Raw genomic sequence first — 21,609 nt, 5'->3', positions numbered from 1 at the left:
CAGAAACAATTACAAGCCCAACGAGAAAGAAGAGAATAAAGCTTACATAGACAAGTTACCAATGGCAGGGGGAGGTACCTGCAGGGGCAGTTACAACCTTTTGAGAAAGGGAGGTTGCACACTCTTGAGAAAGTGGGGTTGTACACTCCATTTTCACGAGAGTTTCAATGGTCATTTAATAAACTTTCAAGACGTGTGTGTGTGTGTGTGTGTGGGGGTGCGCACCCAGGCAAACACCGTGAGAACTGTACAATCATGTAAATTCACATAACTAAACCAAAAAATACAAACCTTTGCAAAAAGTATTCATTTGCAAAAACTGTTGTTGGAATGTGAGGTGAGGGAGGGAAAATATGGGGAAGTTCTACATCTTCTCTTGTCGATCTGAAAAAAATGAAAACGACATTAATTTTCAGGAGGAATAGAGGAAAGAAACACTTCACGAACTGGAACCAGACTGGCAACTAAACCGAACTTGTACAAACTAACAAACATCTTAACACATTGTGACCATATCAGGAACTGAACGAGGCAAATAGGTGGGACAAGCAAACACAGTTACCACTGAGTTACCCCGAGGTCTTGAGCATTAAGTATGTGAGTATTGTCTTAAGCCGCTTGTACCAACATTCAGTGATATCACAGCGAGGCACACCAGGAGTGGACTAGAAACATTGTTATGATCCCCGAAGCCGAACCCTGTCTGACGGGTAGAGGCTTTGACCACTCTTCTACATGACCTCTAATCAATAAGGTTTTGTTTATTGTTTAAAGCCACACTCAGCAGTATGCAAGCAATATGGCGGCGGTCTGTAAACAATCGAGCCTGGACCTGACAATCCAGTGATCAACACCATGAACATCGATCTACGCAATTGGGATACGATGACATGTGCCAACCAAGTCAGCGAGCCTGACCACCCGATCCCATTAGTCTCCTTTCAGTACATAATAAGGATTATTAACGGCTGACGTTAGATATGGTAATAATCACTATATTGGAAACGTACATCACACCACGTGAACGGGTTTATCAACATCATCATGGTTGCGGTTGCTGATGGCAGTTCCACAGTGGACAAACGTTTACCGCTGACTTATGCAGTAATTGCAGGGTCGATACAAACCGCGGTGAGCATAATGCAAGAGTTACAGATTGTTTTCCTGAAGTTGACCTACTGCTACCCTTAGAACAATTAGTAGTTTCTTGTAGTTTAAGGGTCATGGGACATTCAGAAGACCTAAGGCCGGGGTTTAACATAGCTGATTGGGACGCACATCTTGTTCCGCTGGATAGTTTCGAAACTGCCATACTGAGTTGAATAGCAACAATTATTTCATCAACATGCATAACAATTTCAGTGTCAACATGCACATCCAAAACTGTACACACATCCATATCGACACACACGCCGTCACACACATCCACATTCAAAGCTGCTCCCCCGCCACTCATATCCCACGCCAACATCCACATATCCCAACATCCACATCCACACCCATATCCCAAACACCAACATCCACACCCATATCCCAAACTCCAACATCCACACCCATATCCCAAACACCAACATCCACACCCATATCCCAAACTCCAACATCCACATCCACACCCATATCCCAAACATCCACATCCACACCCATATCCCAAACTCCAACATCCACATCCACACCCATATCCCAAACTCCAACATCAGCACCCATATCCCAAACTCCAACGTCCACATCCACACCCATATCCCAAATCCCAAACACATCCATATCCCACATCCACATCCACACCCATATCCCAAACTCCAACATCCACACCCATATCCCAAACACCAACATCCACACCCATATCCCAAACTCCAACATCCACACCCATATCCCAAACATCCACATCCACACCCATATCCCAAACTCCAACATCCACATCCACACCCATATCCCAAACTCCAACATCAGCACCCATATCCCAAACATCCACATCCACACCCATATCCCAAACTCAAACATCCACATCCACACCCATATCCCAAACTCCAACGTCCACATCCACACCCATATCCCAAACACAAACATCCACATCCACACCCATATCCAAACACCAACATCCACATCCATATCCCAAACACCAACATCCACACCCATATCCCAAAATCTACATCCATATCCCAAACACCAACATCTACATCCATATCCCAAACACCAACATCCACATCCACACCCACATCCCAAACACCAACATCTACACTCATATCCCAAACACCAACATCGACATCCACACCCACATCCCAAACACCAACATCTACATCCACACCCACAACCCAAACACCAACATCCACATCCATATCCCAACATCCACATCCACATCCCAAACACCAACATCCACATCCACATCCCAAACACCAACATCCACATCCATATCCCAAACACCAACATCCACATCCCAAACACCAACATCCACACCCATATTCCAAACACCAACATTCACATCCATATCCCAAACACCAACATCCACATCCACACCCATATCCCAAACACCAACATCCACATCCCAAACTCCAACATCCACATCCACACCCATATTCCAAACACCAACATCCGCATCCATATCCCAAACTCCAACATCCACATCCATATCCCAAACACCAATATCTACATCCATATCCCAAACACCAACATCCACATCCACACCCATATCCCAAGCACCAACATCCACATCCACACCCGTATCCCAAACACCAACATCCACATCCACACCCGTATCCCAAACACCAACATCCACATCCACATCCACATCCACTCCTTCATCCACCATTCACATCATACACAGCACCAACATACAAAATTGACATTCAGATCTGTACCACAACAAACTGCAATAATTACTACAACACAAAACACTATCAGGAAGAATCTACAACAATGTTGCCATTCAAGCACCGAGAATATAGTACTATAACGAGTGTTACAGCACAGCACGATGGTAAATAATACAAAACAGTAGTACGCGCACTGAAAGGTCGAGTCAGTCGATCGTGGGAAAGATAGAAGGTCGACATCATAATGAATGAAGGCTTACAATAAGGTCAAACGCCTTACTAGGTGTGGCCGGAATCAGCTGTGTACGATCCAGTGATATTTACCCTACTAATTTGTTTAACATTTACACAGTGAACCAGAGACGACAGTGCTTATGCTAAGGAATCTGTTTATAAAATAGTTGAGAGAAAAACATACTGGTCATTATCTTTTTATAGAAAAAATCTTAGGAATAACTGTGAAGCATTCACATAGCTATGATGGATGGGTGATGGTGTAATAATGTAATAAGTTTTGTGCACGATTCAAACATTCAAGTTTAGTTACATCGTTTCTCTGTTTCGGCAGATAATAGTTTCATAACTGAACAGATTTAATTTACAAATCAACAAATGCTTATATTCACCATCCACGTATCCATCCATCCACCCAATACCCATCCATCTCTCCACTTCTAAATGCCCCAGTTAAACATCCACTCACCCATCCATCCATCCATCCATCCAATACCCATCCACCCATCCATCCACCCAATACCCATCCATCCATCCATCTCTCCACTTCTAAATGCCCCAGTTTAAGCATCCACTCACCAACTCACACCCATCCATACACCCACCCATCCATCTCTCCACTTCTAACTGCCCCAGTTAAAGCATCCACTCAACAACTCATCAGTCCGTATACTCGGCAACCGGGGAATCCAAGAATTGATAAATCCGTACAATCATCCATTAATCCATTCATCGGTCTATCCATCCATTTATCCTATTTTTTCAAATTCCAGGTTTTTAAAGTCATCTGACCGGACAAGTCACACAAGCCTTGCCTGGCGTAGCGCATGTTCAGTATAAGTACAGTTTATTCATTGAGTTACAAGTTCCGGTAGTGGGTCGATGGCATGTTACCGGATCACGGTGTACCAGAACGTCCCGATCATAAATTCCTGTATTCTCAGAAGTGACACGAATATCATTAGTTCGCAAGTTCCAAAGCCTTTTCGGTTAAATATTTGTCTGACAATCTATTGAGTGACTGTATGATAGATAGCTCTGGGTGGGAAACTGGCCTGTTATGACGTTCCCACAAAGTGACGTCATACTGAACACTATGACTTCATAATATTTGCACAGACCGATTGGTTTTGTCAAGACAGCGACTGGCCAATCAGATCTGTAAACGACTATGGGTGACGGTCAATACACAGTATAGGACAGGGCTTCTTACCCCTCCTCCGAGGACCTCTTCTTCCTTGAAGACCGACAAGTACACACACACACAACTACAACTAGGATAATGACGACGACACCGCCAGCGGTCCCTGCACCAATGAAAATCAGCGTGGTTGGCGACACCGTGTTCGGGACCTTCACTGTAACAAAGAGACATTGTTTACCAAACAGCCCCCAAATAACGCTATGGAAGCATGCTAACCTGTCCCTAAGAAGTCGCGTTTCAATTTCCTATTCTCCCGATTTGACTTCTATGATCAACTACCCCATGCAGTAGTACCTTGTTAAGATCGATCAATCCGAACTTCGAGACAAGCGGATCGTCTATATCAAAACAATGGGATGATATGGTATGGGACGACTTGCCCCATGTTACATTGCCTTGAACGATGTATATCGAGGATGGAAATCGAAATACAAGGTTCGGGAAAAATGTTTTTGTTTGCTTAAGAATTAAATGAAATAGTCTTGACCTCTTGCGTTACCCATAAGTTTCAGAGTATGGTGCAAGTTTATACATATTTGGATTACACTGACCTTCCTCGACACAGGCCGGCGCTGTCCCGCTCCACTTGCTGTTAGTCTGGCATACCAGTTGTGCGTCCCCGAACTTGAGTTCGTACCCTGCATCACACACAAATTCCGCCGTTGCCCCTTCCGTGTAGCCAGACACGGTCCGGTTGCCGTTGGCGATGGTATCCAGGTAACTGCACCTCACCACTGGAACAAAGGACATGGTCAATGACAGACCTGGAAACACGACCATGACGGATCTTGAGCATGTGGACAATTAATTCTGAGATTGTTGACAATATGGAACTGAATATCAAAGAAGCGGCGGCTTGATAATTGTCCTTCAACCCCCTATTGAATGGCCAAGAGATCATGGTTTATGGCCATGCGTGATGTCAACGAACGATGTTATATTTGTCGCTTCAAGGATTCTGGGGTAGAATTCGGGGATGCTGGTTCCCAATACTGTATGCTAATCGTACAATGAGACTAATAGGATCAGGCTGCCAGGCCCCATGATATCGTTGACATCGTTGATATCGTGGCCTCATATCCTGACGGCGTTGACCGTTGTTTACAATATCGATCACAGGATAGTCTGGTCTAGACAAGATTATTTACTAGCAGCCGTCATATAGCTGGAATATTGCTGAATGCGGCGTCAAACACCAACTAAAATAATATCAAATGACAAGCCAGAAAGCAATGACAGATAGAATAATTGGGAAAAAAGGAAATTCAATGTCAATTTACAAAGGTTTGGATGACGTCAGCGCGACGTCACGGCAAACAGGACTCTGTACCTGGTTTGATGCTATTCCTTCTCTCCTCGAATCTTTGACTAAACGCTTTCGTACTCATGGCAATCTCGGCGTCTCCAGTCACCTGATAGTCAAATCTACATTGTTCATTGCCACCACACACTTCCTCCGTTCCGTTACGCAAGTTCTCCTTGTCTATACTATCTATAAACACTGGCTTCAGCGTCTCGCCCGTGTCCTCTGGACGTAGTAACGGTGATAAAATATTTTCATCATCCAGAACAGACCCTGTGAAGAAAAAAACGTACACAACACATGAATGTGATGAATCCAAAACACTGATGAGCTCGCTGTATGGTTACAACTATATTGGAACTAAATAGTCTTAACAACCATTTTCTTAATAATCATTAAATAAAATATCATTGTGCAATTTCGTTACGATTCCACAATTTCGTATTCATTTCAAGAATTTCTTCCAAGGCTGTTTTTCAAGACTGTGATTGTGCCGTGGCTCGTCATTAACCTAATCATCTAAATCACACAAAAAGGAATTCGTAAATGTACTGAATTCCCCACAAATGGCAAAGTCACTCATATTTTAAGAATTCTGAGAAGGTTTCAGAATACATCGAGTAATTCAGTCAGTGGATATTGTTTTACGCCGCTTTCAGCAATATTTCAGCAACATTACGGCTTCTATTTCACCTGACACGGCCGCTGGCGTTGGGAATAGAACCTTAGTCTTCTCTTGGCCGAGGAGAGCTACATGGTTGGATCTCTGCCAGACATGCCACATTACAATGAAACACACCACACAAGGGACGGCGGGTAGTCGTTAAAGCGTTCGCTCGTCACGCCGAAGACCCATGTTCGATTCCCCACATGGGTATAATGTGTGGAGCTATTTCTGGTGTCCCCCCGCCGTGATATTCGTGGAATATTGCTAAAAGCGGCGCAAAACTAAACTCACTCACGCACCACACAATCTTACAACACAAACATGGCATCTACTTACACGTTATCCCGAAGTCGTAGTGGATCTGCCCCATTGTGGCATTAGGTGGCAGTACTGTTCCGTTGCGGCACACAAAATCATCATTCGCGTTACCGTTGAAGTTGCCTAGCAACCCTCGTAATCTTCCTGTTAAGACAAATGTGATTATATTGATTATAGCAAACACATTAATGAATATTCATGTCATGGAAACGCATAACTCGTACTGTATTTCCTGGTATTCAATTGTATCATAGGGTTAGAATTGTTGATTTTTTTAAGTAAATACTTAAATCTAGATATTTAGAAAACCGGCTTTTGGTTCAAAATGCTTTATTTGTTTTGCCCCGCTCACCGATTTTCCAGCTGTGGTTTTACACCGCTTTTAGCAATATTCCAGCAATATCACGTCGGAAGACACCAGAAATGGGCTTCACACAGTGTACCCATGTCGGGAATCGAACCCGGGTCTTTGGCGTGAAAAGCGGACAAGAGTTATTCATAGACAAGGACCCAGGTTCTCTGTGTCAGGTAAACTTTGGCCAAGTACTACATATATAACTTAAAACAAGGTGAGCAGCATGTTGGTTTCGTCCGGTAGTAGAAAATCCGTTTTTGACATCATCTTTCATGTCCAAATTGACCGGATTTTAACAGTTCATGTATCATATTTCCCTTGTCGGCGTGTTTTCATCACCATTGTCCCTTTTTGTGACCTGTAAGCCATTCGGTTTGTCCCGGAATGACACGAATCCTTACGATTACAAACCGGAATGACACGAATCCTTACGATTACAAGCTGTTTGAACTGAGTGTTGTCCACAGAGCTTAACATGGGGGTACAAAGAGTAATCTAAAAAAATCTGAAAACAAAATAATTCAAGGCGTAAATAACCAGTGATTGAATTATGACGGTTGTCTACCTTTGAGTTGCTGTGATCCAACCATCACCATGATGTTTAAGAGTTTGTCTGTCGCCTGCATCAGTACCGATACCCCGGCTGGGTTGACGACCACCGTCACCTCTGCCGTGATGTTGCTCGTGTTGTTGCGATACACTGTAAGTCCTGGAAAACGTATGTACACAAATGAAAGTCTCTTCTTACGTAATGAGCAAAGAGAAAAGTGAAGTTATAGTGCAATTCAAGACTTTAAGTTCAATAGAATCGCCACTGTTTCGTACATTTGGAATTTGACAAACCGGTTAAACAATCATTGTTTGGCAGGTTGGTTGGTTGGTTTATTGTTTAACGCTGCACTCAGCAATATTCCAGCTGTATGGCGGCGGTTTGTAAATAATCGAGTCTGGACCAGACAATACAGTGACCAACAGCAATCTACGCAATTGGGATACGATGACATGTGTGAACCAAGTCAGCGAGCCTGACCACCCGATCCCGTTAGTTGCCTTTTACGACAAGCATGGGTTACTGAAGACCAATGCTAAACCGGATCTTCACGGGTTTCTTACACAACATACAGATGACAAGCGGACTGGTAGTAAGGCGAGTGTTTCTTGAGTCAAGGAGTGAAATAAGTCTGGGTATAAGTCAGGCAAAACCAGGTCGGTGGTGTATGTCGCAAAAGAAACACTGCACTGCCTTGTGTGTGATGTAATCTGAGTGCGCATTGGTCAAAACAGTCTATTATAGTATGTTTTCCCTTCAGATGGAGCTAATCCGTCGCTTGATTCGTTGTTTAAAAATAGTTAGTCTGCAAAGGCCCGTATGTATCCATACGTGATACAGTAAAACACCCCTTGAACTCTACATCAGTATCTGTTACTGGTCGGGTTTGGAGTAGTGAGTTTGTGCACGGAGCGGGTTGTGGGCATAATTTACCATGACATGAGTGAAAATGATTGTTTGTGGTTTGGTAACTCTGAAACAACATGAAAAGGAACATGATTCGAACCCAGGATGCTGTTAACACATAGACAACTGCCATGCAGTATGATGATTATTCTATGGCACTCGTAAACTGACCGTTAAATTCTGAGGTAGATGAAGTGAGGTCACGTTCTATTCCATTGACCAGGAATTGGACAATGTCTTCTTCGTCGAGACGAACCTCCAATATGTCAGTGACGTTACGTATCGTCACTGCCGCTGTCGTGAACATCGTCGCGTTCTGCAGCTCGTCTAGAAATCGGAACGCAAGTTGGCATCGAAAAGGTTCCAGTAAATTGGTACATAAATGAAAATGTTTCCTTACAAAATAGGCCTTAGAGACTTCATGTTGAAAACAACCTCAGCAGTCTAAATATTCAGCATGATTTGGGAGTTTTGCCATTTGGGACCGAGCATATAATATTCTGACCTTTCATTTGAAACAATTATTTTTAACAACGCATTTTGGGGCATTTAAGCAACAGGGTTTTTTCAACCCGAAGGAAATATTTTTACATACTTTCTGGATGACATTTCAAATGATCAGACCCACAGGTTTCGTCTTCACGTTTTTCAGATTCATACAGACAAGTGGCTCACCATTAGTGTCCCTGGCTCGAGCTGTCCTGACTTGAACCACAACGCTGCTGTTGTCATCCTCTAACAACACAAACTCCCCCTCCCCGTTGAATGTATACCCCTTCCCGTCCAGCGTTACTAAATGGGGGTCCCCAGCTGCCTGGGCTGAAATGAGAAGATATATTATATTTGAAAAGGTCTAGTTTGTAATAGCATTAGTCTGTGTCCCTGAAATAATAATGATAATAATAGCAGCCGTTCTTATAAGTCTGAAGTATGCCCTCACTAACAGGTCCGTTACACGTGCGCCATGGTTGCTGACATAGCCAGGGCGCTACGGCTTATTTTCTCTTGGTAACGCAAAGCGGGCGCCAGGGTTTATATTCTCTCTGATAACGAAAAGCAAGATGCTAGTGTGTATTTTCTCTTGGTTAACGAAAAGCAGGGAGCTACAGCTTATTTTCTCTCGGATGACGAAAAGCAGGGCGCTACGGGCTTATTATCTCTGGGATATCGAAAAGCAGGGCCCTAAGCATAATTTTCTCTCGGATAACGAAAAGCAGGGCGCTTGGGTGTATTTTCTCCCGGTAAACGAAAAGCTGGGCGCTAAGGATTATTTTCTCTCGGATAACGAAAAACAGGGCGCTAGGGCGTATTTTCTCCCGGATAACATAAAGCAGGGCGCAGGGGCTTACTTTCTCTCGGATAATGGAAACATAATATTACACAACTTCTTAGTATCAGTGTCTATGTGTTTATCACAGAGTCAATTCTAATATAAAAAATCAACAACAAAAACTCGGAAATTCTTACCTGCTGACGGTGGTGAATACCCGGCACAGTTAACCGGTGGTCGATGGTAAGCTAGAAACTCCCGACAGTGCGTCTGTGAATATTGGCAACAGTGGGTGTATGGAAGCACATCTTGGTCAAAATACGAGAAAAAAGCAACGACGTCGTCGCTCTGAGATCTGTAATGATATCGCCCTACAGTGCCGCCGCCGTTCAGCCCCTGAGCATTCAACAACTCGCCATCTGCATCGTAACAACAAACTTGGCTGCCTTCTGAAGACCTGTGGAAGTGAAACATGTAAATTAGGTTCAGTGAGTGAGGGAGTTGGGTTTAACGCCACTTTGAAAACAGTCTAAGTAAACATAGACTCAGTATCATTCGTTACAGTGCTATACTGAGTCTAACAAAACCTTGTGGAAGGTCGCGTCAGGTAACCCTTTGAGCGACCTATGACCGTCCAATCAAAGGCGAGACGGCCGAACGGATTTAACCAATCAGACAACTGCTTACTATTTAGGGTTCGGCGGGACTTACAAAATGGATTTTCTCGTCCCCGGTCGCCAACACTGATCTCCCAACAAATGAAAATCCGCATAAAACACTGATATTTGACCTGCAGTATATACGCTTTGGGGTTCCCGTTGACATGGTTATAATTAGCTAATATTTCCGCAAGTTGACATGCTTTAATACTGACAAAACGTTATTTTTAGCGAATGTTTACTCACTGCTGTGGCCTGCATCACTAGGCACCGATCGTACGGAAAATAGCATTCGGAATCGTACGGGTACAAACTTTTTTCGAGGTAAAAGTTCAAAAGGTATGTGCGAATGTCCACTTTAGCGATTTAGTAAGCTGTGTTCTGATTGGTCAATTGGAAAGGTTAGCTGACGCGACCTTCCACAAGGTTTTGTTAGACTCAGTATAGCAGTGTAACGAATAATACTGAGCCTAAGTTTACTTAGACTGCTTTGAAAATATTCAAAAATATCACCACAGTTGTATAAATTGAAGGTATCGTAACCGACTCAGCCAATGACTTGACGAGACACATGAGATGTTTCCAAAACGCACTATAGAGGGAATGGGAAGCATCAGTTCGAACTACACAATCATCACCATCATCATCATGATTATCATTATTATTACGTACCCCTGATAATTTGACATGATACAATCCGTCGCCCCTCCTCTGTACAAACAACTACGTTCTATTGGGTCCTTCGAGTTCTGGTTGCAGAAGGGGTCAGGCTGGTACCTCCCTGTGTCCCCATCAGCCTGGTTCCTCGTGCACGGACAGGGCTCCCTCTGTGTCAGGTTCAGACCCCGCCCCTCCTTGTCCATCCAAGCCCGGCACCATCCGGCAGACACTGAAGGGCTTGGCCATCTTGCCGGGAACACGTCTGACCATATCGCCATTGCAGACCTGGGAAAAAACGTTTGGTTAACATACACAAGTTCCACATAGACGTAGGGACATTAAGCCTTACTTGCATCATACCTTGACGACAGCAAATACAAGAAATATCACGTATCCTTGACAAAATAACATCACGTGTTCAATTGTCTGAATGACGTCATTGTTACATGTACCTGTTTGTTTACAATAATAAGATTGGCACGAGCTGAAACATCAATGAAAAATTCAATAAACCGTTTTGCCCGGAGGACTTCCGGTAGGAAGGAATTTCCGGAATAGGAGGGTAAAGTATATTTGACCCATAACAAAATTATTTCTTGCACGATATTCAGTGTACATAGTGGTTTCTTGATCTGTATCAACTGCTCAATAAACAAGTAACTGAGCTATATATCCCTGTAACCTGTACACATCGATACATCCCTGCTCAGTGAGTGAAGAGTGACTTTATCCGACTGACACCTGCTGCTAAATGGGTTTTCAAATGCTGAGCAAAAGAATGCATTCACTGGAAAAACGTTTTTGATGATAAAAACTACAAACGTTATCAAAACGTAATTCGGCTGGAAACACTGCAATTATATCGTCCAAAACACAAAATGAACATGTCAGTTTCGTACAACCATGACACGTTCCAGTTGCAGCCACTATCTACCATGGGTGTACACTTCCTTTTGACCGGAACTGTATATTCGATGTATCGCGTTCCTGGCGATGGGCAACCTAGTGGTTAAAGCGTTCGCTCGTCACGCCGAAGACCCGGGTCCGATTCCTCATATGGGTATAATCTGGGAAGCCCATTTCTGGTGTCAGCGCCGTGATATTGCTGGAAGATTGCTTAAAGCGGCGTAAAACTAGACTCACTCAATCATCGCGTTCCTGCTTCGTCGTGTATTGGGTTTAGTAAGGATGTATCGGTATATTGTAGGCTGAAGAATTATCAGACCTTTACATCTCCCCTGAATATGCATCTTAAGATACACCAACCCTCCGACTACCGGGAGACTGCGGGTTCATGAGCTTCCACCTGTTCACAACAAAGTACTTGTTCTGGACCTCTCTCAGACGATTGCATTCACATAATTACACTTAATTGCTAGTTATCCCAGTTTTGACAGTGGTTATTCTGTTAGTCCTAGTCTTGACAGCGAAATTTCACATCTTAACGAATCGGTGAACAAGACGCTGTCAAAAATGGGACACTACCCTAAATGAGCAATCACACCGCTTCATTGCATATGTAACCAGTCATAAAGTCTCTAATCACTGATTAGTATTTAGCGCTAAGGAGATCTTAACTCTCATACCTTAACATAGACTTACGGCTGCCGTGGGGCTAAGGAGATCTTAACTCTCACACCTTAACATAGACTTACGGGTGGCGTGGGGCTAAGGAGATCTTAACTCTCATACCTTAACATAGACTTACGGCTTGCGTGGGGCTAAGGAGATTTTAACTGTCACACCTTAACATAGACTTACGGCTGGCGTGGGGCTAAGGTTGCTTTGTAGAACGGCACCCAGGACAGTTGGAGGAAAGCCAGAAGCAATGCAGGTCTTCCGCGGTAACCCTTTGGGTGACACCCACCGCCGTCTACCCCCAACTCTCTAACTTGCCCATGAGCCACACACCACTGTCTACCCCTAATACTCTCTAACCCGCCCATGAGTCACACATTACTGTCTACCCCCAACTCTCTAACCCGCCCATGAGCCACACACCACAGTCTACCCCTAATACTCTCTAACTTGCCCATGAGTGACACACCACCACTCTCTACCCCTCATACTCTCTAACTTGCCCATGAGTCACACATCACTGTCTACCCCTCATACTCTCTAACTTGCCCATGAGCCACACACCACTGTCTACCCCTACTACTCTCTAACTTGCCCATGGATCACACATCACTGTCTACCACTAAAACTCTCTAACCTGCCCATGAGTCACACATCACTGTCTACCCCTCATACTCTCTAACTTGCCCATGAGTCACACATCACTGTCTACCACTAAGCAAAACTCTCTAACCTGCCCATGAGTCACACATCACTGTCTACCTCTCATACTCTCTAACCCGCCCATGAGTCACACACCACCGTCTAACCCCTAATACTCTCTAACTTGCCAATGAGTCACCCACCACCACTGTCTACCCCTAATACTCTCTAACCTGCCCATGAGTCACACATCACTGTCTACCCCTAATACTCTCTAACTTGCCCATGAGTCACACATCACTGTCTACCCCTCATACTCTCTAACTTGCCCATGAGTCACACATCACTGTCTACCCCTAATACTCTCTAACTTGCCCATGAGTCACACATCACTGTCTACCCCCAACTCTCTAACCCGCCCATGAGCCACACACCACAGTCTACCCCTAATACTCTCTAACTTGCCCATGAGTCACACACCACCACTGTCTACCCCTCATACTCTCTAACTTGCCCATGAGTCACACATCACTGTCTACCCCCAACTCTCTAACCCGCCCATGAGCCACACACCACTCTCTACCCTTAATACTCTCTATCCCACCCATGAGCCACACACCACTGTCTACCCCTAATACTCTCTAACCCGCCAATGAGCCACACACCACTCTCTACCCTTAATACTCTCTAACCCGCCCATGAGCCACACATCACTGTCTACCCCTAATACTCTCTAACCCGCCCATGAGTCACACACCACTGTCTACCCCTAACTCTCTAACTTGCCCATGAGTCACACACCACTGTCTACCCCTCAACTCTCTCACCACTGCCCATCAAATTTGCCACACACCACTCTCTACCCTAATACTCTCTAACCATGAGCCCATGAGTCACACACCACAGTCTACCCCTCACTACTCTCTAACTCTCTAACCTGCCCATGAGTCACACACCACCGTCTACCCTAATACTCTCTAACTTGCCCATGAGTCACACACCACTGTCTACCCCCCTAATAACTCTCTAACCCAACTGCCCATGAGTCACACACCACTGTCTACTAACCTCCCATAACTCTCTAACTTGCCCATGAGTCACACACCACTCTCTACCCTTAATACTCTCTAACCCGCCCATGAGCCACACATCACTGTCTACCCCTAATACTCTCTAACCTGCCCATGAGTCACACACCACTGTCTACCCCTAACTCTCTAACTTGCCCATGAGTCACACACCACTGTCTACCCCTAATACGCGCTAACCCGCCCATGAGTCACACATCACTGTCTACCCCTAACTCTCAAATTTGCCCATGAGTCACACACCACCGTCTACCACTAATACTCACTAACGCGCCCATGAGTCACACACCACTGTCTACCCCTAACTCTCTAACCCGCCAATGAGCCACACATCACTGTCTACCCCTTATACTCTCTAACCCGCACATGAGTCACACACCACCATCTACCCCTAATACTCTCTAACCTGCCCATGAGTCACACACCACCGTCTACCCCTAATAATCTCCAACCCACCCATGAGTCACACACCACAGTCTAACCCTAATAATCTCTAACCAGAAAATGAGTCACACACCATAGTCTACCCCTAATACTCTCAAACTTGCCCATGAGTCACACACCACTGTCTACCCCTAATACTCTCTAACCCGCCAATGAGCCACACATCACTGTCTACCCCTAATACTCTCTAACCCGCACATGAGTCACACACCACCGTCTACCCGTCATACTCTTTAACCCGCCCATGAGTCACACACCACCGTCTACCCGTCATACTCTCTAACCCACCCATGAGCCACACACCACAGTCTACCCCTAATAATCTCTAACCAGAAAATGAGTCACTTACCCGTTATTCTCGTTATCTTGGCCGCTAACTTTCAATATGGCTGCCGTTGAGATATTTTGAAGCTTGAAGTGAAACAAGGACCTCGATGACTGGTTGACGTCGATATAATTCACTACCCTTCTCAGGGAGGGCGTCCCGTTGACTTTCTGCAACATACAGACACACGTGCATACATCGAACAACACGACTTTCAGATATACCGAACACCAGGGGAGACCTGCAAACAGTTCGACACTTCCGAAGTTTTTTGAGAATAATTTCGGAGGATTAGAAGTGAGTTCGTTACGTGCGACTTTCTCTTTATCTCACACTTCTCAACAAAACAAAACTTGCCAGTGTTTCATATTTGTATTCCATTCAGTCTATGTTTGAGATGTGCTTCCATAGCCGGTGCTACCAACATTGTGACCCTGTCATGAAAAACCGAACTGCAGAGCAAATACAACAATGTTTAATTGGCCATCGATAATAATAAAAGCACAATACTATTGAAAGAAGACCCGTGAAGATCCGGGTTAGAATTGATCTCGAGTAACTCATGCTTGTTTTACGAGGCGACTAACGGGATCGAGTGGTCAGGCTCGCTGTCAACATGTCATCGTATCCCAATTGAGCAGAACTCAGTCACTCACTCACTCACTATTGAAAGAGACGCATAGCCCATAGTCTTCAGCACATAGCGCTACCTTTAACTTTCCATCCTCGGCACTCCAGGGAAGTATATCTCCCTTCTATTATGAGATCACAGAATCGTCCACGAACCTTACCAGCAACTTCTCTGTTGCACTTATGTTTGTTCATTTGTTTCACCTAGTTATGATGTTAACTTGTTATGCCGATTGTCTGGCTGCGGTTGTACAAAACAACCTTAGCGCTAAGACTACCTTAAGTCTATGTTAAGGTATGGGAGTTACGGCACCCTGGTTCGTAGCCTTACACAGGTACAGAGTCTGAAGTTCATATCTGGTGGCCATCCCCCACCCTTCCCCCTGCTGTGATATTTCCCGAATATTGCTAAATGTGGTGTAAATCAATAGTCATAGATTCGTTAGAGGGTAGCAGTAGACGGCATTACCTTATATTCTAGAACCTAGCAGTAGACGGTATTACCTTATATTCTAGAACCTAGCAGTAGACGGTATTACCTTATATTCTAGAACCTAGCAGTAGACGGTATTACCTTATATTCTAGAACCTAGCAGTAGACGGTATTACCTTATATTCTAGAACCTAGCTTATAGTAGACGGTATTACCTTATATTCTAGAACCTAGCAGTAGACGGACGGTATTCCTAGCAGTTTATTCTATTCTAGAACCTAGCAGTAGACGGTTTTACCTTTTATTCTAGAACCTAGCAGTAGACGGTATTACCTTATATTCTAGAACCTAGCAGTAGACGGTATTACCTTATATTCTAGAACCTAGCAGTAGACGGTTTTACCTTATATTCTAGAACCTAGCAGTAGACGGTATTACCTTATATTCTAGAACCTAGCAGTAGACGGTATTCCCTTTTATTCTAGAACCTAGCAGTAGACGGTTTTACCTTTTATTCTAGAACCTAGCAGTAGACGGTTTTACCTTATATTCTAGAACCTAGCAGTAGACGGTATTACCTTATATTCTAGAACCTAGCAGTAGACGGTATTACCTTATATTCTAGAACCTAGCAGTAGACGGTATTACCTTATATTCTAGAACCTAGCAGTAGACGGTTTTACCTTATATTCTAGAACCTAGCAGTAGACGGTATTACCTTATATTCTAGAACCTAGCAGTAGACGGTATTACCTTATATTCTAGAACCTAGCAGTAGACGGTTTTAGTAGACCTAGCAGTTTTACCTTATATTCTAGAACCTAGCAGTAGACGGTATTACCTTATATTCTAGAACCTAGCAGTAGACGGTATTACCTTATATTCTAGAACCTAGCAGTAGACGGTATTACCTTATATTCTAGAACCTAGCAGTAGACGGTATTACCTTATATTCTAGAACCTAGCAGTAGACGGTATTACCTTATATTCTAGAACCTAGCAGTAGACGGTATTACCTTATATTCTAGAACCTAGCAGTAGACGGTATTACCTTATATTCTAGAACCTAGCAGTAGACGGTATTACCTTATATTCTAGAACCTAGCAGTAGACGGTATTACCTTATATTCTAGAACCTAGCAGTAGACGGTATTACCTTATATTCTAGAACCTAGCAGTAGACGGTATTACCTTATATTCTCTAGAACCTAGCAGTAGACGGTATTACCTTATATTCTAGAACCTAGCAGTAGACGGTATTACCTTATATTCTAGAACCTAGCAGTAGACGGTATTACCTTATATTCTAGAACCTAGCAGTAGACGGTTTTACCTTATATTCTAGAACCTAGCAGTAGACGGTATTACCTTATATTCTAGAACCTAGCAGTAGACGGTATTACCTTATATTCTAGAACCTAGCAGTAGACGGTATTACCTTATATTCTAGAACCTAGCAGTAGACGGTATTACCTTATATTCTAGAACCTAGCAGTAGACGGTATTACCTTATATTCTAGAACCTAGCAGTAGACGGTATTACCTTATATTCTAGAACCTAGCAGTAGACGGTATTACCTTATATTCTAGAACCTAGCAGTAGACGGTATTACCTTATATTCTAGAACCTAGCAGTAGACGGTATTACCTTATATTCTAGAACCTAGCAGTAGACGGTATTACCTTATATTCTAGAACCTAGCAGTAGACGGTATTACCTTATATTCTAGAACCTAGCAGTAGACGGTATTACCTTATATTCTAGAACCTAGCAGTAGACGGTATTACCTTATATTCTAGAACCTAGCAGTAGACGGTATTACCTTATATTCTAGAACCTAGCAGTAGACAGTATTACCTTATATTCTAGAACCTCCACAGTGATGTTGGTAATGTTACCGGACGGAAAACTGAAAGCATCCCAGGATATATTCACGGAACGATTCACGAACCACTTCATGGGGTCCAAGCGTTTAACTTTGGGTTGAACCTGAGCTATGTTCACTGTGGGAAGAGAAAGCAAAGTTATAAGTAAATACAACTACATGACTGATGTGAATCATTAATTGGTCTTCTTCATAAACATCAACACACAGATGCATGGAGAGTGCATTTAGTCTTCAACAGTTTATGTTGCTCCGCAAAACGGAAGCGTTTTTTCGTTGCCATGTTTGGCTTTGTTTCATTTCTGTTATTTTCAGTGTTATTTCAAGTAGTGTTTGATTTCTCACTTCCGGTACACAGATACTACTTCCGTTTCCACAACCTCAATCACATGTACCATTTTCTTTATAACCACCTCCAACACAGATATAACTTTATATCAAATAAACCGTGGAATAGACACTATTCTCTTAAGGAGATACTACTCTCCCTTCAACTACTTACTTGTAGTATATGTGCCTGTGTAGTTCCAACCACCATCATCTATATTCAGTGACAGGGAAAGAGGGCCTGTCCGAAAGACGGTTGGTGTGATGCACCGCGCGCGAGCTGATGAATAGTAACTGCATGGGAATGTGATGTTGACGTCATCAAAACGAGCCAATAGATCGTCACCTTCATGAAAACACGGACCAGACAGGAAGATCCTCTGACCTCCAAGGACATGACCTGAATTGGGCCAAACAAGCACTTTTCCGCTACCTACTAAAAACAAACGCATGTTGAAGGTGAAAAAATTTATCGATTTTGTTTTAAAATATAACATAAACTGACGTACACAATAAACTACACGCCTGGATTTCAAAATACTTCTTAAAATATTTACGTTGTTTTGGGGGAAGAAATTCCAGAGAACCAAGTGTGTTCTTCCTTTTCTACGTCAGTTTATTTCCACAGTATGTTATGGTGATCTGGAAGCAATCGTGTTTGGGCCAGACAAACCTGTGTCTGATATTCGTTGCTTGGGGATTATCAGTTAACCACATTACCCCTTGTTACTGCGCTACTTCAAGGAGAAATTTACTGATTGTAGACACTGGAATATATCCATATTTTAAACTGATTGAACTCTGAAACCAATCACATGCGTCAGCAGGTACCAAATGCTGGAAGGAATCTTACCTTTATCTGAACAGCTTCCTTGTATAGTAGCAGAGTCGACCCGGAATACCCATTTACCCGGGATGTCGACGTTGCTTGTCAGAGTGAGGTTTAGGACGGCATGTTTCCGCGCCCCCGGAATTTCCATATATGTCTTCCGGTCACCGGCGTTAAATCCAGCCTGTTAGGGGAAAATGGGGTCAGCATATCGCAAAATCCCGTCCTGACGAGATCTATCATTTCTACGGGGGTACACTGAGCAATGTATGTCCGGAATGCATATCCTTCTAAAATATCAGCATAAATTTGAAGGCTTCCTCAATAGGAACCATCAAATTCCGCATAATTACAAAAGAGAAACTGTTGTTTGTAAACTGTTTTTTCGACTTACATCAATGAAGACGGTAAAATTTGTCAAGAATATTTTTTTTCTAAATCGACCCAAGCACAAGCGTTCGACAACACTGGAACGGGTGAGTTTATTGAATTCATATTTGTTAAGCTATTAAAATCACAGTTCATTCCTTGCTAAATCAAATTCAATATCGAACTCGGTTGCTCCGTCAGTGGTACGAAAATTGGTAGTTCGGTTAGTTGATCGATTTAGCTTCTGCTGTCTACGACAACCGACAAGTGTACCCTCTGTCTTTCAGTCCACGGCAACCGCCAAGCTTTATACCAACCGATAAGCTACGTTTCATGTTTACGACAGCTGACAACCGTGTCCTACGTCTGCTTTTTCGACTACTAATAAGTGAGTTCTGTGGCTGAATCTTACGACAACCCGTAAGTATATCTGCTGTTTACGGCAACCGACAGGTGTTCCCTATTACGTCCTTTATAGCAACCGACAGCCCTGCCCACGTTTGATGTTTACGACAACCGACAACCGTGCCTTACGTTTGATGTTTACGACAACCGACAACCGTTCCCCTTACGTCTGATGTATTACGACAACCTACAAGCGTGTCCGTAAATATGCTACGTATCAGACATATCTTGCACAGCTAACAGGTATCTCAAGATATTGGCACTTAATCCATGACGTCAGCAGTACGTCGAACGCGTGACGATGAATAAGGTGTCAACAATCAACCTTGTTCTGTGCCAATGTGATTTGCTCCCAAATATACTCTCTACCACAAGTTCCACCAAGAAGAACCTCCCGGAGGCGGAAGTCAACATAATGAAAGGCATCTAGTGTTTGCGCCTACACCCCTGACCAGTGTCTCGTGTTTGTTCTAGTCCAGATCATATGTTCCAAACATTGCCCTTCAATCTGCGCAATAGCTACATCTGTAGAATTCACATTTAATGCTGGCGTCATAGATAAAACCGATAACATATGACGCAACGATGCCATAGATCGACGAAATCTTATGTCTATAATTTCAGACAATTATGAAATATCGTCTTACTCCGTGTGTATGTACATAAAAGAGGAATGTTTTCATGTTGAATGTGCCTTTTTTGCCCTCAGTTTTACAAACTAGGTAGTTCAGAAAAATGTTTTGTTTTGTTATTGTTGTTTATGTATCATGGTTTGTTTGACATTTTCGTTTTCGGTTTATTTCCTTCCTGGATGTGTCAGGGCGGAGGATGAGAGGGTGTGGTGGGAAACGCTTTCGTCATACGTCAACGAATTTCACTGTGAAACTTCGGGAGCATATTCAGCAAACAAACCATCACTGTAGAGAACAGGGCTGTGAGATTGGGCGTGTACACAGGTAGCTGAAGCATGTACAGGTGAATAGTGGGGAGTCGTACATGGGTAGGTCGTATATACTAGTACATGAAGTACTACATCACAGCACTATACTATCTACTTCAACCCGACGCAGCAGATTGAACCAAAGACACAAACACGATCAACCACCTTTTTAGCAAAAGTCTTTCTAACAGACCCTGATACAATTATACGAAAACTACAGGCCTACTATACTTAAGCAAATTCTTAATTATAGAATTACAAATTCTTCTGAAAATGGAACTATTTTCATGTCTCCTTTCTTGTAGCCATTACTGGGAAGCCTTCAGCCAAAACATTCACATCATATTAGTCCGGTTGGAACAATAGCTACATGTATACTTCAAGCACTATTCCAAGACATGGTATGGGCTAACTTCTGGGCAACATATATGCATATACTCATGTTTCACCATGACAACACAACAAACAAACAAGAAATGGCCAGTGGATGGCGATGTATTTCATAAGGTTAACATGGTTCTGTTTAGGTCGTGAGGTTTGCAGCATTTCGAGTTTTTCAGCCTAGTAAGCGAGTATGGTTGTAGACCGCTCTCTGAGTATTGTTGTAGACCGCTCTCAGTAATATTCCAGCAACATTACGACGGGGGTCACCCGAAATGGGCTTCGTACCCATGTGGGGAATCGAACCGGGGTCTTTGGCGTGACGGGCGACCGCTCTACCCCACCGCCCCTTCAGCCTAGTAAGGTTTGTAGTTGTCTTTGCATTATTCTTTACCAAAT

The 21,609-nt window shown here is 43.4% G+C and overlaps 1 protein-coding gene across 2 annotated transcripts in view; it reads right to left on the bottom strand.

Annotated features, from left to right (window-relative positions):
* Nucleotides 1-21,609, bottom strand: part of LOC124257671 (protein mesh-like) — a 76,974-nt gene that overhangs the window by 3,885 nt on the left and 51,480 nt on the right. For both annotated transcript variants that reach the window (XM_046691794.1, XM_046691793.1), the window contains exons 4-17: nucleotides 19,140-19,299; nucleotides 18,462-18,719; nucleotides 17,932-18,077; nucleotides 15,035-15,180; nucleotides 10,946-11,218; nucleotides 9,812-10,071; nucleotides 9,020-9,163; nucleotides 8,516-8,671; nucleotides 7,454-7,597; nucleotides 6,552-6,677; nucleotides 5,576-5,821; nucleotides 4,797-4,979; nucleotides 4,255-4,399; nucleotides 292-384 (exon numbers count right to left, since the gene is read on the bottom strand). In XM_046691794.1, the coding sequence (XP_046547750.1) occupies nucleotides 292-384; nucleotides 4,255-4,399; nucleotides 4,797-4,979; nucleotides 5,576-5,821; nucleotides 6,552-6,677; nucleotides 7,454-7,597; nucleotides 8,516-8,671; nucleotides 9,020-9,163; nucleotides 9,812-10,071; nucleotides 10,946-11,218; nucleotides 15,035-15,180; nucleotides 17,932-18,077; nucleotides 18,462-18,719; nucleotides 19,140-19,299 (2,480 nt within the window). The remainder of the gene's footprint in view (nucleotides 1-291; nucleotides 385-4,254; nucleotides 4,400-4,796; nucleotides 4,980-5,575; nucleotides 5,822-6,551; nucleotides 6,678-7,453; nucleotides 7,598-8,515; nucleotides 8,672-9,019; nucleotides 9,164-9,811; nucleotides 10,072-10,945; nucleotides 11,219-15,034; nucleotides 15,181-17,931; nucleotides 18,078-18,461; nucleotides 18,720-19,139; nucleotides 19,300-21,609) is intronic.

The sequence above is a fragment of the Haliotis rubra genome, unplaced genomic scaffold (genome assembly GCF_003918875.1).
Source record: "Haliotis rubra isolate DU_JTF1 unplaced genomic scaffold, ASM391887v1 Scf67, whole genome shotgun sequence".
Classification (NCBI taxonomy): Eukaryota; Metazoa; Mollusca; class Gastropoda; order Lepetellida; family Haliotidae; genus Haliotis; species Haliotis rubra.
Note: the sequence above shows the minus strand (reverse complement) of the source record. Positions and strands in the feature narration are given on the sequence as shown.